This window comes from Scyliorhinus torazame, chromosome 19 (assembly GCF_047496885.1).
Source record: "Scyliorhinus torazame isolate Kashiwa2021f chromosome 19, sScyTor2.1, whole genome shotgun sequence".
Taxonomy (NCBI): domain Eukaryota; kingdom Metazoa; phylum Chordata; class Chondrichthyes; order Carcharhiniformes; family Scyliorhinidae; genus Scyliorhinus; species Scyliorhinus torazame.
In genome coordinates this window covers 24,014,573-24,033,612 of record NC_092725.1, presented here as the reverse complement: position 1 = coordinate 24,033,612, position 19,040 = coordinate 24,014,573, and the positions used below count along the sequence as shown (strand labels likewise).

General features: G+C 45.8%; 1 protein-coding gene across 1 annotated transcript in view; it reads left to right on the top strand.

The window, feature by feature from the left end:
- Positions 1-19,040, top strand: part of LOC140396641 (serine protease 27-like) — a 192,957-nt gene that overhangs the window by 15,633 nt on the left and 158,284 nt on the right. Inside the window, exon 2 of the mRNA XM_072485435.1 lies at positions 7,575-7,601. Coding sequence (XP_072341536.1) covers positions 7,575-7,601 — 27 coding nt within the window. The remainder of the gene's footprint in view (positions 1-7,574; positions 7,602-19,040) is intronic.

The following is a 19,040-nucleotide window of genomic DNA, read 5'->3' as shown; positions in this document are numbered from 1 at the left end:
CTGGGTATAACGCTGTGTATATTATATAACACCGTGCGTCACTGGGTATAATGCTGTGTATATTGTATAATAACACCGTGTGTCACTGGGTATAACGCTGTGTATATTATATAATAACACACCGTGTGTCACTGGGTATAACGCTGTGTATATTATATAATAACACACCGTGTGTCACTGGGTATAACGCTGTGTATATTATATAATTACATGCCGTGTGTCACTAGGTATAACGCTGTGTATATTATATAATAACACCATGTGTCACTGGGTATAACGCTGTGTATATTATATAATAACACACCATGTGTCACTGGGTGTAACGCGGTGTATATTATATAATAACACACTGTGTGACACTGGGTATAACGCTGTGTATATTATATAATAACACACCGTGTGTCACTGGGAATAACGCTGTGTATATTATATAATAACACACCGTGTGTCACTGGGTATAACGCTGGGTATATTATATAATAATACACCATGCGTCACTGGGTGTAACGCTGGGTATATTATATAATAACACACCTTGTGTCACTGGGTATAACACCATAGATATTATATAATAACACACCGTGAGTCACTGGGTGTTACGCTGGGTATATTATATAATAACACACCGTGTGTCACTGGGTATAACAGTGTAGATATTATATAATAACAAACCGTGTGTCACTGGGTGCAAAGCTGGGTATATTATATAATAACACACCGTGTGTCACTGGGTATAACACTGTGTATATTATATAATAACACACCGTGTGTCACTGGGTATAACGCTGTGTATATTATATAACACACCGTGTGTCACTGGGTATAACGCTGTGTATATTATATAATAACACGCCATGTGTCACTGGGTATAACGCTGTGTATATTATATAATAACACACCATGTGTCACTGGGTGTAACGCTGTGTATATTATATAATAACACACCGTGTGACACTGGGTATAACGCTGTGTATATTATATAATAACACACCGTGTGTCACTGGGTATAACGCTGTGTATATTATATAACACCGTGCGTCACTGGGTATAACGTTGTGTCTATTATATAATAACACACCGTGCGTCACTGGGTGTAACGCTGGGTATACTATATAATAACACACCGTGTGTCACTGGGTATAACGCTGTGTATATTATATAATAACACACCGTGTGTCACTGGGTATAACGCTGTGTATATTATATAACACCGTGCGTCACTGGGTATAATGCTGTGTATATTATATAATAACACCGTGTGTCACTGGGTATAACGCTGTGTATATTATATAATAACACACCGTGTGTCACTGGGTATAACGCTGTGTATATTATATAATAACACACCGTGTGTCACTGGGTATAACGCTGTGTATATTATATAATTACATGCCGTGTGTCACTGGGTATAACGCTGTGTATATTATATAATAACACCATGTGTCACTGGGTATAACGCTGTGTGTATTATATAATAACACACCATGTGTCACTGGGTGTAACGCTGTGTATATTATATAATAACACACTGTGTGACACTGGGTATAATGCTGTGTATATTATAGAATAACACACCGTGTGTCACTGGGAATAACGCTGTGTATATTATATAATAACACACCGTGTGTCACTGGGTATAACGCTGGGTATATTATATAATAATACACCATGCGTCACTGGGTGTAACGCTGGGTATATTATATAATAACACACCGTGTGTCACTGGATATAACACCGTAGATATTATATAATAACACACCGTGTGTCACTGGGTGTTACGCTGGGTATATTATATAATAACACACCGTGTGTCACTGGGTATAACACTGTGTATATTATATAATAACACACCGTGTGTCACTGGGTATAACGCTGTGTATATTATATAACACACCGTGTGTCACTGGGTATAACGCTGTGTATATTATATAATAACACGCCATGTGTCACTGGGTATAACGCTGTGTATATTATATAATAACATACCGTGTGTCACTGGGTATAACACTGTGTATATTATATAATAACACACCGTGTGTCACTGGGTATAACGCTGTGTATATTATATAACACACCGTGTGTCACTGGGTATAACGCTGTGTATATTATATAATAACACGCCATGTGTCACTGGGTATAACGCTGTGTATATTATATAACACCGTGCGTCACTGGGTATAACGCTGTGTATATTATATAATAACACACCGTGTGTCACTGGGTGTAACGCTGGGTATATTATATAATAACACACCGTGTGTCACTGGGTATAACGCTGTGTATTTTATATAATAACACACCGTGTGTCACTGGGTATAACGCTGTGTATATTATATAATAACACACTGTGTGTCACTGGGTATAACGCTGTGTATATTATATAACACCGTGCGTCACTGGGTATAATGCTGTGTATATTATATAATAACACCGTGTGTCACTGGGTATAACGCTGTGTATATTATATAATAACACACCGTGTGTCACTGGGTGTAACGCTGGGTATATTATATAATAACACACCGTGTGTCACTGTGTATAATGCTGTGTATATTATATAATAACACGCCGCGTGTCACTGGGTATAACACTGTGCATATAATATAATAACACACCGTGTGTCAATGGGTATAACGCTGTGTATATTATATAATATCACACTGCGTGTCACTGGATATAACGTTGTGTATATTATATTAGAACACACCGTGTGTCACTGGGTATAGCGCTGTGTATATTATATAATAACGCACCGTGTGTCACTGGGTATAACGCTGTGAATATTATATAATAACACACCGTGTGTCACTGGGTATAACGCTGTGCATATTATATAATAACACCGTGTGTCACTGGGTATAATGCTGTGTATATTACATAATAACACACCGTGTGTCACTGGGTATAACGCTGTTTATATTATATAATAACACACCGTGTGTCACTGGGTATAACGCTGTGTATATTATATAATAACACACCGTGTGTCACTGGGTGTAACGCTGTGTATATTAAATAATAACACACCCTGTGTCACTGGGTATAACGCTGTGTATATTATGTAATAACACACCGTGTATCACTGGGTATAACGCTGTGTATATTATATAATATCACACTGCGTGTCACTGGATATAACGTTGTGTATATTATATAATAACACACCGTGTGTCACTGGGTATAACGCTGTGTACATTATATAATAACACGCCGTGTGTCACTGGGTATAACACTGTGTATATTATATAATAACACCATGTGTCACTGGGTATAACGCTGTGTATATTATATAATAACATACCATGTGTCACTGGGTGTAACGCTGTGTATATTATATAATAACACACCGTGTGACACTTGGTATAACGCTGTGTATATTATATAATAACACACCGTGTGTCACTGGGAATAATGCTGTGTATATTATATAATAACACACCGTGTGTCACTGGGTATATCGCTGGGTATATTATATAATCTCACACTGTGCATCACTGGGTATAACGCTGTGTATATTATATAATAACACACCGTGTGTCACAGGGTATAATGCTGCGTATATTATATAATAACACAGCGTGTGTCACTGGGTATAATGCTGTGTATATTATATAATAACACATCGTGTGTCACTGGGTATCACGCTGTATGTATTATATAATGACACACCGTGTGTCACTGGGTATAACGCTGGGTATATAATATAATAACACACCGTGTGTCACTGGGTATAATGCTGTGTATATTATATAATAACATGCCTTGTGTCAATGGGTATAACGCTGTGTATATTATATAATAACCCACCGTGTGTCACTGGGTATAACGCTGTGTATATTATATAACACCGTGCGTCACTGGGTATAACGCTATGTATATTATATAATAACACACCGTGTGTCACTGGGTATAACGCAGTGTATATTATATAATAACACCGTGTGTCACTGGGTATAACGCTGTGTATATTATATAATAACACACCGTGTGTCACTGGGTATAACGCTGTAATATTATATAATAACGCCGTGTGTCACTGGGTATAACGCTGTATATATTATATAAAAGCACACCGTGCGTCACTGGGTAGACCGCTGTGTATATGATACAATAACACCGTGTGTCACTGGGTATAACGCTGTGTATATTATGTAATAACACACCGTGTATCACTGGATATAACGCTGTGTATATTATATAATAACACACCGTGCGTCACTGGGTATAACGCTGTGTATATTATATAATAACACACCGTGTGTCACTGGGTATAACGCGGTGTATATTATATAATAACAAACCGTGTGTCACTGGGTAAAACGCTGTGTATATTATATAATAACACACCGTGTGACACTGGGTATAACGCTGTGTATATTATATAATAACACACCGTGTGTCACTGGGTATAACGCTGTGTATATTATATAATAACACACCGTGTGACACTGGGTATAACGCTGTGTATATTATATAATAACACACCGTGTGTCACTGGGTAAAACGCTGTGAATATTATAAAAAACACACCGTGTGTCACTCGGTATAACGCAGTGTATATTATATAATAACACACCATGTGTCACTGGGTAAGACGCTGTGTATATTATAAAAAACACACCGTGTGTCACTGGGTATAACGCTGTATATATTATATAATAACACAACTTGTGTCACTGGGTATAACGCTGTATATATTATATAATAACACACCGTGTGTCACTGGATATTACGCTGTATATATTATATAATAACACACCGTGTGACACTGGGTATAACGCTGTGTACATTATATAATAACACCGTGTGTCACTGGGGAGAACGCTGTGTATATTATATAATAACACCGTGTGTCACTGGGTATTACGCTGTGTATATTATATAATAACACACCATGTGTCACTGGGTGTAACGCTGTGTATATTATATAATAACACACCGTATGTCCCTGGGTATAACGCTGTGTACATTATATAATAACACCGTGTGTCACTGGGTATAATGCTGTGTATATTGTATAATAACACACCGTGTGTCACTGGGTATAACACTATATATTATATAATAACACACCGTGTGACACTGGGTATAACGCTGTGTATATTGTACAATAACACACCGTGTGTCACTGGGTATAACACTATATATTATATAATAACACACCGTGTGTCACTGGGTATAATGCTGTGCATATTACATAATAACACACCGTGTGTCACTGGATATTACGCTGTATATATTATATAATAACACACCTTGTGTCACTGGGTATAACGCTGTGTATATTATATAATAACACACCGTGCGTCACTGGGTATAACGCGTGTATATTATATAATAACACCGTGTGTCACTGGGTATAATGCTGTGTATATCATATAATAACACACCGTGTGTCACTGGGTATAACGCTGTGTGTATTATATCATAACACACCGTGTGTCACTGGGTATAACGCTGTGTATATTATATAATAACACGCCGTGTGTCACTGGGTATAACGCTGTGTATATTATATAATAACACGCCGTCTGTCACTGGGTATAACGCTGTGTATATTATATAATAACACCGTGTGTCACTGGGTATAACGCTGTTTATATTATATAATAACACACCATGTGTCACTGGGTGTAACGCTGTGTATATTATATAATAACACACCGTGTGACACTGGGTATAACGCTGTGTACATTATATAGTAACACCGTGTGTCACTGGGTATAACGCTGTGTATATTATATAATAACACCGTGTGTCACTGGGTATTACGCTGTGTATATTATATAATAACACACCATGTGTCACTGGGTGTAACGCTGTGTATATTATATAATAACACACCGTGTGTCCCTGGGTATAACGCTGTGTACATTATATAATAACACCGTGTGTCACTGGGTATAATGCTGTGTATATTGTATAATAACACACCGTGTGTCACTGGGTATAACACTATATATTATATAATAACACACCGTGTGACACTGGGTATAACGCTGTGTATATTGTATAATAACACACCGTGTGTCACTGGGTATAACACTATATATTATATAATAACACACCGTGTGTCACTGGGTATAATGCTGTGCATATTACATAATAACACACCGTGTGTCACTGGGTGTAACGCTGTATGTATTATATAATAACACACCGTGCGTCACTGGGTATAACGCTGTGTATATTATATAATAACACACCGTGTGACACTGGGTATAACGCTGTGTATATTATATAATAACACACCGTGTGTCTCTGGGTATAATGCTGTGTATATTATATAATAACACGCCGTGTGTCACTGGGTGTAACGCATATGTATTATATAATAACACACCGTGTGTCACTGGGTATAACGCTGTGTATATTATATAATAAACACCATGTGTCACATGGTATAACGTTGTGTATATTATATAATAACACACCGTGTGTCACTGGGTATAACACTGTATATATTATATAATAACACACCGTGTGTCACTGGGTATAACGTTGTGTATATTATATAATGATACACCGTGTGTCACTGGGTATAACGTTGTGTATATTATATAATAACACACCGTGCGTCACTGGGTATAATGCTCTGTATATTATATAATAACACACCATGTGTCACTGGGTATAACGCTGTGTATATTATATAATAACACACCGTGCGTCACTGGGTATAACGCTGTATATTATATAATAACACCGTGTGTCACTGGGTATAACGCTGTGTATATTATATAATAACACACCGTGCGTCACTGGGTATTACGCTGTGTATATTATATAACACACCGTGTGTCACTGGGTATAACGTTGTGTATATTATATAATAACACACCGTGCGTCACTGGGTATAACGCTGTGTATATTATATAATAACACCGTGTGTCACTGGGTATAACGCTGTGTATATTATATAATAACACACCGTGTGTCACTGGGTATAATGCTGTGTATATTATATAATAACACACCATGTGTCACTGGGTATAACGCTGTGTATATTATATAATAACACACCGTGTGTCACTGGGTATAACGTTGTGTATATTATATAATAACACACCGTGCGTCACTGGGTATAATGCTGTGTATATTATATAATAACACACCGTGTGTCACTGGGTAAAACGCTGTGTATATTATATAATAACACACCGTGCGTCACTGGGTATAACGCTGTGTATACTATATAATAACACACCGTGCGTCACTGGGTATAACGCTGTGTATATTATATAATAACACACCGTGTGTCACTGGGTATAACGTTGTGTATATTATATAATAACGCACCGTGTGTCACTGGGTATAACGCTGTGTATATTATATAATAACACCGTGTGTCACTGGGTATAACGCTGTGTATATTATATAATAACACACCGTGTGTCAGTGGGTATAACGCTGTATATATTATATAATAACACACTGTGTGTCACTTGGTATACATCATTGTTAATTTAATATCACCGAGTAGTAGTTTTCGGGTTGGTAATTTTACATTTGTAAAAATTGTCAGTTTGTATTTCAAGTTGTAATAACTAAACAAACATTTCTCTCTGTTACAGGTTTCCAATGGAATCTTGTACAAGCTGGTATGTACCACACGGTCTTGGGGGACAGTGGACAGTGTATCTAACAGACTGTGACACCCAGTCCCAGAGGGGGAAAGGACAGTGTATCTAACACTCTGTGATACCCGGTCGCAGTGGGGCAAAGGACAGTGTATCGAACACACTGTGACACCCAGTCCCAGAGGGGGAAAGGACAGTGTATCGAACACACTGTGACATTGTCCCAGAGGGGGAAAGGACAGCGTATCTAACACACTGTCCCAGAGGGGGAAAGGACAGTATATCTGACACACTGTGACACTCTGTCCCAGAGGGGGAACGGACAGTGTATCGAACACACTGTGGCACCCGGTCCTAGAGGGGGAAAGGATAGTGTATCTAACACTCTGTGACACGGTCCCAGAGAGGGAAAGGTCAGTGTATCTAACACACTGTGACATAAAGTCCCAGAGAGGGAAAGGACAGTGCATCTAACACACTGTGATATCTTGACCCAGAGGGGGAAAGGACAGTGTATCTAACACACTGTGACACTCCGTCCCAGAGGGGGAACGGACAGTGTATCTAACACACTGTGACATTGTCCCAGAGGGGGAAAGGACAGTGTATCTAACACACTGTGACATTGTCCCAGAGGGGAAAAGGACAGTGTATCTAACATACTGTGACACTCCGTCCCAGAGGGGGAACGGACAGTGTATCTAACACACTGTGACACCCTGTCCCAGAGAGGGAAAGGACAGCGTATCTAACACACTGTGACACTGTCCCAGAGGGGGAAAGGACAGTGTATCTAACACACTGTGACACTCCGTCCCAGAGGGGGAACGGACAGTGTATCTAACACACTGGCGCACCCGGTCCCTGAGGGGGAAAGGATAGTCGATCTAACACACTGTGACACCCGGTCTCAGAGGGGGAAAGGACAGTGTATCTAACACACTGTGACATAAAGTCCCAGAGAGGGAATGGACAGTGTATCTAACACACTGTGACAGCCAGTCCCAGAGAGGGAAAGGACAGTGTATCTAACACACTGTGACACCCAGTCCCAGAGGGGGGAAAGGACAGTGTATCTAACACACTGTGACAGCCAGTCCCAGAGAGGGAAAGGACAGTGTATCTAACACACTGTGACACCCTGTCCCAGAGGGGGAAAGGACAGTGTATCTAACACACTGTGACATAAAGTCCCAGAGAGGGAAAGGACAGTGTATCTAACACACTGTGACAGCCAGTCCCAGAGAGGGAAAGGACAGTGTATCTAACACATTGTGACACCCAGTTCCAGAGAGAGAAAGGACAGTGTATCTAACACACTGTGACACCCAGTCCCAGAGGGGGAAAGGACAGTGTATCTAACACACTGTGACACCCAGTCCCAGAGGGGGAAAGGACAGTGTATCTAACACACTGTGACACTGTCCCAGAGGGAGAAAGGACAGTATATCAAACACAGTGACAGCAGGTCCCAGAGGTGGAAAGGACAGTGTATCTAACACACTGTGACACTGTCCCAGAGGGGGAAAGGACAGTGTATCTAACACACTGTGACACCCGGTCCCAGAGGGGAAAGGACAGTGTATCTAACACACTGTGACACCCGGTCCCAGAGGGGGAAAGGACAGTGTATCTAACACACTGTGACACCCAGTCCCAGAGGGGGAAAGGACAGTGTATCTAACACAGTGACACCCAGTTATAGAGGGGGAAAGGACAGTGTATCTATCGCACTGTGACACCCAGTCCCAGAGGGGGAAAGGACAGTGTATCTAACACAGTGACACCCAGTCCCAGAGGGAGAAAGGACAGTGTTTCTAACACACAGTCACAGCTAGTCCCAGAGGGGGAAAGGACAGTGCATCTAACATACTGTGACACCCGGTCCCAGAGGGGGAAAGGACAGTCTATCTTACACACTGTGACACCCTGTGCCAGAGGGGGAAAGGACAGTGTACCTAACACAGTGTGACACCCGGTCGCAGATGGGGGAAGGACAGTGTATCTAACACACTGTGACACCCTGTCCCAGAGAGGGAAAGGATAGTGTATCTAACACACCTTGACACCCAGTCCCAGAGGGGGAAAGAACAGTGTTTCTAACACACTGTGACACCCTGTCCCAGAGGGGGAAAAGATAGTGTATCTAACACACTGCGACACCCTGTCACAGAGGGGGAAAGGACAGTGTATCTAACACACTGTGACACCCGGTTCCAGAGGGGGATCGGACAGAGTATCTAACACACTGTGACACGCAGTCCCAGAGGGGGAAAGGACCGTATCTCAAACACAGTGACACCCAGTCCCAGATGGGGAAAGGACAGTATATCAAACACAGTGACAGCTTGTCCCAGAGGTGGAAAGGACAGTGTATCGAACACACTGTGGCACCCAGTCCCAGAGGGGGAAAGGACTGTGTATCTAACACACTGTGACACCCAGTCCCAGAGGGGGAAAGGACAGTGTATCTAACACACTGTGACACCCAGTCCCAGAGGGGGAAAGGACAGTGTATCTAACACACTGTGACAACCGGTCCCAGAGGGCGAAAGGACAGAGTATCTAACACAGTCACAGCTGGTCCCAGAGGGAGAAAGGACAGTGTATCTAACACACAGTCACAGCTGGTCCCAGAGGGGGAAAGGACAGTGCATCTAACACACTGTGACACGCGGTCTCAGAGTGGGAAAGGACAGTCTATCTTACACACTGTGACACCCTGTGCCAGAGGGGGAAAGAACAGTGTACCTAACACACTGTGACATCCGGTCCCACAGGGGGAAAGGACAGTGTATCTAACACACTGTGACATCCAGTCCCAGATGGGAGAAGGACAGTGTATCTAACACACTGTGACACCCTGTCACAGAGGGGGAAAGGACAGCGTATCTAACACACTGTCCCAGAGGGGGAAAGGACAGTGTATCTAACACACTGTGACACTCCGTCCCAGAGGGGGAACGGACAGTGTATCTAACACACTGTGACACCAGATCCCAGAGGGGGAAAGGACAGTGTATCTAACACACTGTGACATTGTCCCAGAGGGGGAAAGGACAGCGTATCTAACACACTGTGACACTGTCCCAGAGGGGGAAAGGACAGTGTATCTAACACACTGTGACACTCCGTCCCAGAGGGGGAACGGACAGTGTATCTAACACACTGTGACACCCAGTCCCAGAGGGGGAAAGGACAGTGTATCTAACACACTGTGACATTGTCCCAGAGGGGGAAAGGACAGCGTATCTAACACACTGTGACACTGTCCCAGAGGGGGAAAGGACAGTGTATCTAACACACTGTGACACTCCGTCCCAGACGGGGAACGGACAGTGTATCTAACACACTGTGGCACCCGGTCCCTGAGGGGGAAAGGACAGTGTATCTAACACACTGTAACACGGTCCCAGAGAGGGAAAGGTCAGTGTATCTAACACACTGTGACATAAAGTCCCAGAGAGGGAAAGGACAGTGCATCTAACACACTGTGATATCTTGACCCAAAGGGGGAAAGGACAGTGTATCTAACACACTGTGACACCCGGTCCCAGACGGGGAACGGACAGTGTATCTAACACACTGTGGCACCCGGTCCCTGAGGGGGAAAGGACAGTATATCTAACACACTGTGACACGGTCCCAGAGAGGGAAAGGTCAGTGTATCTAACACACTGTGATATTTTGACCCAGAGGAGGAAAGGACAGTGTATCTAACACATTGTGACACCCAGTTCCAGAGAGAGAAAGGACAGTGTATCTAACACACTGTGACACTGTCCCAGAGGGGGAAAGGACAGTATATCTAACACAGTGACAGCTGGTCCCAGAGGTGGAAAGGACAGTGTATCTAACACACTGTGACACTGTCCCAGAGGGGGAAAGGACAGTGTATCTAACACACTGTGATACCCAGACCCTGAGGGGGAACGGACAGTGTATCTAACACACTGTGACACCCTGTCCCAGAGAGGGAAAGGACAGCGTATCTAACACACTGTGACACCAGATCCCAGAGGGGGAAAGGACAATGTATCCAACACACTGTGACACCCGGTCCCAGGGGGGGGAAGGACAGTGTATCTAACACACTGTGACACTGTCCCAGAGGGGAAAGGACAGTGTATCTAACACACTGTGACACCCGGTCCCAGAGGGGGAAAGGACAGTGTATCTATCACACTGTGACACCCAGTCCCATAGGGGGAAAGGACAGTGTATCTAACACACTGTGATACCCAGACCCTGAGGGGGAACGGACAGTGTATCTAACACACTGTGACACCCTGTCCCAGAGAGGGAAAGGACAGCGTATCTAACACACTGTGACACCCGGTCCAGAGGGGTAAAGGACAATGTATCTAACACACTGTGACACCCGGTCCCAGAGGGGGAAAGGACAGTGTATCTAACACACTGTGACACCAGATCCCAGAGGGGGAAAGGACAGTGTATCTAACACACTGTGACATTGTCCCAGAGGGGGAAAGGACAGCGTATCTAACACACTGTGACACTGTCCCAGAGGGGGAAAGGACAGTGTATCTAACACACTGTGACACTCCGTCCCAGAGGGGGAAAGGACAGCGTATCTAACACACTGTGACACTGTCCCAGAGGGGGAAAGGACAGTGTATCTAACACACTGTGACACCCGGTCCCAGAGGGGGAAAGGACAGTGTATCTAACACACTGTGACACGGTCCCAGAGAGGGAAAGGTCAGTGTATCTAACACACTGTGACATAAAGTCCCAGAGAGGGAAAGGACAGTGCATCTAACACACTGTGATATCTTGACCCAGAGGGGGAAAGGACAGTGTATCAAACACATTGTGACACCCAGTTCCAGAGAGAGAAAGGACAGTGTATCTAACACAGTGACAGCTGGTCCCAGAGGTGGAAAGGACAGTGTATCTTACACACTGTGACACTGTCCCAGAGGGGGAAAGGACAGTGTATCTAATACACTGTGACACCCGGTCCCAGAGGGGGAAAGGACAGTGTATCTATCACACTGTGACACCCAGTCCCAGAGGGGGAAAGGAGAGTGTATCTAACACAGTGACACCCAGTTATAGAGGGGGAAAGGACAGTGTATCTATCGCACTGTGACACCCAGTCCCAGAGGGGGAAAGGACAGTGTATCTAACACAGTGACACCCAGTCCCAGAGGGCGAAAGGACAGTGTATCTAACATACTGTGACACCCAGTCCCAGAGGGAGAAAGGACAGTGTATCTAACACACAGTCACAGCTAGTCCCAGAGGGGGAAAGGACAGTGCATCTAACACACTGTGACACCCGGTCCCAGAGGGGGAAAGGACAGTCTATCTTACACACTGTGACACCCAGTCCCAGATGGGGGAAGGACAGTGTATCTAACACACTGTGACACCCTGTCCCAGAGGGGGAAAGAACAGTGTTTCTAACACACTGTGACTCCCTGTCCCAGAGGGGGAAAAGATAGTGTATCTAACACACTGCGACACCCTGTCACAGAGGGGGAAAGGATAGTGTGTCTAACACACTGTGACACCCGGTTCCAGAGGGGGATCGGACAGAGTATCTAACACACTGTGACACGCAGTCCCAGAGGGGGAAAGGACAGTGTATCAAACACAGTGACAGCTTGTCCAAGAGGTGGAAAGGACAGTGTATCTAACACACTGTGACACCCAGTCCCAAAGGGGGAAAGGACAGTGTATCTAACACACTGTGACACCCAGTCCCAGAGGGAGAAACGACAGTGTATCTAACACACTGTGACACCCAGTCCCAGAGGGAGAAACGACCGTGCATCTAACACAGACACAGCTGGTCCCAGAGGTGGAAAGAATAGTGTATCTAACACACTGTCACACCCAGTCCGATAGGGGAAAGGACAGTGTATCTAACACACTGTGACACTGTCCCAGAGGGGGAATGGACAGTGTATCTAACACACTGTGACACTGTCCCAGAGGGGGAAAGGACAGTGTATCTAACACACTGTCACACCCAGTCCGAGAGGGGAAAGGACAGTGTATCTAACACACTGTGACACTGTCCCAGAGGGGGAAAGGACAGTGTATCTAACACACTGTCACACCCAGTCCCAGAGGGGAAAGGACAGTGTATCTAACATACTGTGATACCCTGTCCCAGAAGGGGAAAGGACAGTGTATTTGACACACTGTGATACCCTGTCCCAGAGGGGGAAAGGACAGTCTAACTCGCACACTGTGACACCCACTCCCAGATGTGGAAAGGACAGTGTATCTGACACACTGTGACACCAGGTCCCAGAGAGGGAAAGGACAGTGTATCTAACACACTGTGACACCCAGTCCCAGAGGGGGAAAGGACAGTGTATCTAACACACTGTGACACCCAGTCCAGAGGGGGAAAGGACAGTGTATCTAACATACTGTGACACGGCCCGAGAGAGGGAAAGGTCAGTGTATCTAACACACTGTGACATAAAGTCCCAGAGAGGGAAAGGACAGTGCATCTAACACACTGTGATATCTTGACCCAGAGGGGGAAAGGACAGTGTATCAAACACATTGTGACACCCAGTTCCAGAGAGAGAAAGGACAGTGTATCTAACACAGTGACAGCTGGTCCCAGAGGTGGAAAGGACAGTGTATCTTACACACTGTGACACTGTCCCAGAGGGGGAAAGGACAGTGTATCTAACACACTGTGACACCCGGTCCCAGAGGGGAAAGGACTGTGTATCTAACACACTGTGACACCCGGTCCCAGAGGGGGAAAGCACAGTGTATCTATCACACTGTGACACCCAGTCCCAGAGGGGGAAAGGAGAGTGTATCTAACACAGTGACACCCAGTTATAGAGGGGGAAAGGACAGTGCATCTATCGCACTGTGACACCCAGTCCCAGAGGGGGAAAGGACAGTGTATCTAACACAGTGACACCCAGTCCCAGAGGGCGAAAGGACAGTGTATCTAACATACTGTGACACCCAGTCCCAGAGGGAGAAAGGACAGTGTATCTAACACACAGTCACAGCTAGTCCCAGAGGGGGAAAGGACAGTGCATCTAACACACTGTGACACCCGGTCCCAGAGGGGGAAAGGACAGTCTATCTTACACACTGTGACACCCTGTGCCAGAGGGGGAAAGGACAGTGTATCTAACACACTGTGACATCCGGTCCCACAGGGGGAAAGGACAGTGTATCTAACACACTGTGACACCCAGTCCCAGATGGGGGAAGGACAGTGTATCTAACACACTGTGACACCCTGTCCCAGAGGGGGAAAGAACAGTGTTTCTAACACACTGTGACTCCCTGTCCCAGAGGGGGAAAAGATAGTGTATCTAACACACTGCGACACCCTGTCACAGAGGGGGAAAGGATAGTGTGTCTAACACACTGTGACACCCGGTTCCAGAGGGGGATCGGACAGAGTATCTAACACACTGTGACACGCAGTCCCAGAGGGGGAAAGGACAGTGTATCAAACACAGTGACAGCTTGTCCCAGAGGTGGAAAGGACAGTGTAACTAACACACTGTGACACCCAGTCCCAAAGGGGGAAAGGACAGTGTATCTAACACACTGTGACACCCAGTCCCAGAGGGAGAAACGACAGTGTATCTAACACACTGTGACACCCAGTCCCAGAGGGAGAAACGACCGTGCATCTAACACAGACACAGCTGGTCCCAGAGGTGGAAAGAATAGTGTATCTAACACACTGTCACACCCAGTCCGATAGGGGAAAGGACAGTGTATCTAACACACTGTGACACTGTCCCAGAGGGGGAATGGACAGTGTATCTAACACACTGTGACACTGTCCCAGAGGGGGAAAGGACAGTGTATCTAACACACTGTCACACCCAGTCCGAGAGGGGAAAGGACAGTGTATCTAACACACTGTGACACTGTCCCAGAGGGGGAAAGGACAGTGTATCTAACACACTGTCACACCCAGTCCCAGAGGGGAAAGGACAGTGTATCTAACATACTGTGATACCCTGTCCCAGAAGGGGAAAGGACAGTGTATTTGACACACTGTGATACCCTGTCCCAGAGGGGGAAAGGACAGTCTAACTCGCACACTGTGACACCCACTCCCAGATGGGGAAAGGACAGTGTATCTGACACACTGTGACACCAGGTCCCAGAGAGGGAAAGGACAGTGTATCTAACACACTGTGACACCCAGTCCCAGAGGGGGAAAGGACAGTGTATCTAACACACTGTGACACCCAGTCCAGAGGGGGAAAGGACAGTGTATCTAACATACTGTGACACGGTCCGAGAGAGGGAAAGGTCAGTGTATCTAACACACTGTGACATAAAGTCCCAGAGAGGGAAAGGACAGTGCATCTAACACACTGTGATATCTTGACCCAGAGGGGGAAAGGACAGTGTATCTAACACATTGTGACACCCAGTTCCAGAGAGAGAAAGGACAGTGTATCTAACACACTGTGACACCCAGTCCCAGAGGGGGAAAGGACAGTGTATCTAACACAATGTGACACTGTCCCAGAGGGGGAAAGGACAGTATATCTAACACAGTGACAGCTGGTCCCAGAGGTGGAAAGGACAGTGTATCTAACACACTGTGACACTGTCCCAGAGGGGGAAAGGACAGTGTATCTAACACACTGTGACACCCGGTCCCAGAGGGGAAAGGACAGTGTATCTAACACACTGTGACACCCGGTCCCAGAGGGGGAAAGGACAGTGTATCTATCGCACTGTGACACCCAGTCCCAGAGGGGGAAAGGACAGTGTATCTAACACAGTGACACCCTGTCCCAGAGGGCGAAAGGTCAGTGTATCTAACATACTGTGACACCCAGTCCCAGAGGGAGAAAGGACAGTGTATCTAACACACAGTCACAGCTAGTCCCAGAGGGGGAAAGGACAGTGCATCTAACACACTGTGACACCCGGTCCCAGAGGGGGAAAGGACAGTCTATCTTACACACTGTGACACCCTGTGCCAGAGGGGGAAAGGTCAGTGTATCTAACACACTGTGACATCCGGTCCCACAGGGGGAAAGGACAGTGTATCTAACACACTGTGACACCCAGTCCAAGATGGGGGAAGGACAGTGTATCTAACACACTGTGACACCCTGTCCCAGAGAGGGAAAGGATAGTGTATCTAACACACCTTGACACCCAGTCGCAGAGGGGGAAAGAACAGTCTTTCTAACACACTGTGACACCCTGTCCCAGAGGGGGAAAAGATAGTGTATCTAACACACTGCGACACCCTGTCACAGAGGGGGAAAGGATAGTGTATCTAACACACTGTGACACCCGGTTCCAGAGGGGGATCGGACAGAGTATCTAACACACTGTGACACGCAGTCCCAGAGGGGGAAAGGACAGTGTGTCAAACACAGTGACACCCAGTCCCAGATGGGGAAAGGACAGTGTATCTAACACACTGTGACACCCAGTCCCAGAGGGGGAAAGGACAGTGTATCTAACACAATGTGGCACCCAGTCCCAGAGGGGGAAAGGGCAGTGTATCTGACACACTGTGACACCCAGTCCCAGAGGGGGAAAGGACAGTGTATCTAACACACTGTGACACCCAGTCCCAAAGGGGGAAAGGACAGTGTATCTAACACACTGTGACACCCAGTCCGATAGGGGAAAGGACAGTGTATCTAACACACTGTGACACTGTCCCAGAGGGGGAAAGAACAGTGTATCTAACACACTGTCACACCCAGTCCCAGAGGGGAAAGGACAGTGTATCTAACACACTGTGACACTGTCCCAGAGGGGGAAAGGACAGTGTATCTAACATACTGTGATACCCTGTCCCAGAAGGGGACAGGACAGTGTATTTGACACACTGTGATACCCTGTCCCAGAGGGGGAAAGGACAGTGTAACTCGCACACTGTGACACCCACTCCCAGATGGGAAAAGGACAGTGTATCTGACACACTGTGACACCAGGTCCCAGAGAGGGAAAGGACAGTGTATCTAACACACTGTGACAACCAGTCCCAGAGGGGGAAAGGACAGTGTATCTAACACACTGTGACACCCAATCCCAGAGGGGGAAAGGACAGTGTATCTAACACACTGTGACACCCGGTCCCAGAGGGCGAAAGGACAGAGTATCTAACACAGTCACAGCTGGTCCCAGAGGGAGAAAGGACAGTGTATTTAACACACAGTCACAGCTGGTCCCAGAGGGGGAAAGGACAGTGCATCTAACACACTGTGACACCCGGGCTCAGAGGGGGAAAGGACAGTCTATCTTACACACTGTGACACCCTGTGCCAGAGGGGGAAAGGACAGTGTATCTAACACACTGTGACATCCGGTCCCACAGGGGGAAAGGACAGTGTATCTAACACACTGTGACACTGTCCCAGAGGGGGAAAGGACAGTGTATCTAACACACTGTGACACTCCGTCCCAGAGGGGGAAAGAACAGTGTATCTAACACACTGTGACACCCGGTCCAAGAGGGGGAAACGACAGTGTATCGAACACACTGTGACACGGTCCCAGAGAGGGAAAGGTCAGTGTATCTAACACACTGTGACATAAAGTCCCAGAGAGGGAAAGGACAGTGCATCTAACACACTTTGATATCTTGACCCAGAGGGGGAAAGGACAGTGTATCTAACACACTGTGACACTGTCCCAGAGGGGGAAAGGACAGTATATCTAACACAGTGACAGCTGGTCCCAGAGGTGGAAAGGACAGTGTATCTAACACACTGTGACACTGTCCCAGAGGGGGAAAGGACAGTGTATCTAACACACTGTGACACCCGGTCCCAGAGGGGAAAGGACAGTGTATCTAACACACTGTGACACCCGGTCCCAGAGGGGGAAAGGACAGTGTATCTATCACACTGTGACACCCAGTCCCAGAGGGGGAAAGGACAGTCTATCTTACACACTGTGACACCCTGTGCCAGAGGGGGAAAGGACAGTGTATCTAACACACTGTGACACCCTGTCCCAGAGGGGGAAAAGATAGTGTATCTAACACACTGTGACACCCTGTCCCAGAGAGGGAAAGGACAGTGTATCTAACACACCTTGACACCCAGTCCCAGAGCGGGAAAGAACAGTGTTTCTAACACACTGTGACACCCTGTCCCAGATGGGGGAAGGACAGTGTATCTAACACACTGTGACACCCTGTCCCAGAGAGGGAAAGGATAGTGTATCTAACACACCTTGACACCCAGTCCCAGAGCGGGAAAGAACAGTGTTTCTAACACACTGTGACACCCTGTCCCAGAGGGGGAAAAGATAGTGTATCTAACACACTGCGACACCCTGTCACAGAGGGGGAAAGGATAGTGTGTCTAACACACTGTGACACCCGGTTCCAGAGGGGGATCGGACAGAGTATCTAACACACTGTGACACGCAGTCCCAGAGGGGGAAAGGACAGTGTATCAAACACAGTGACACCCAGTCCCAGATGGGGAAAGGACA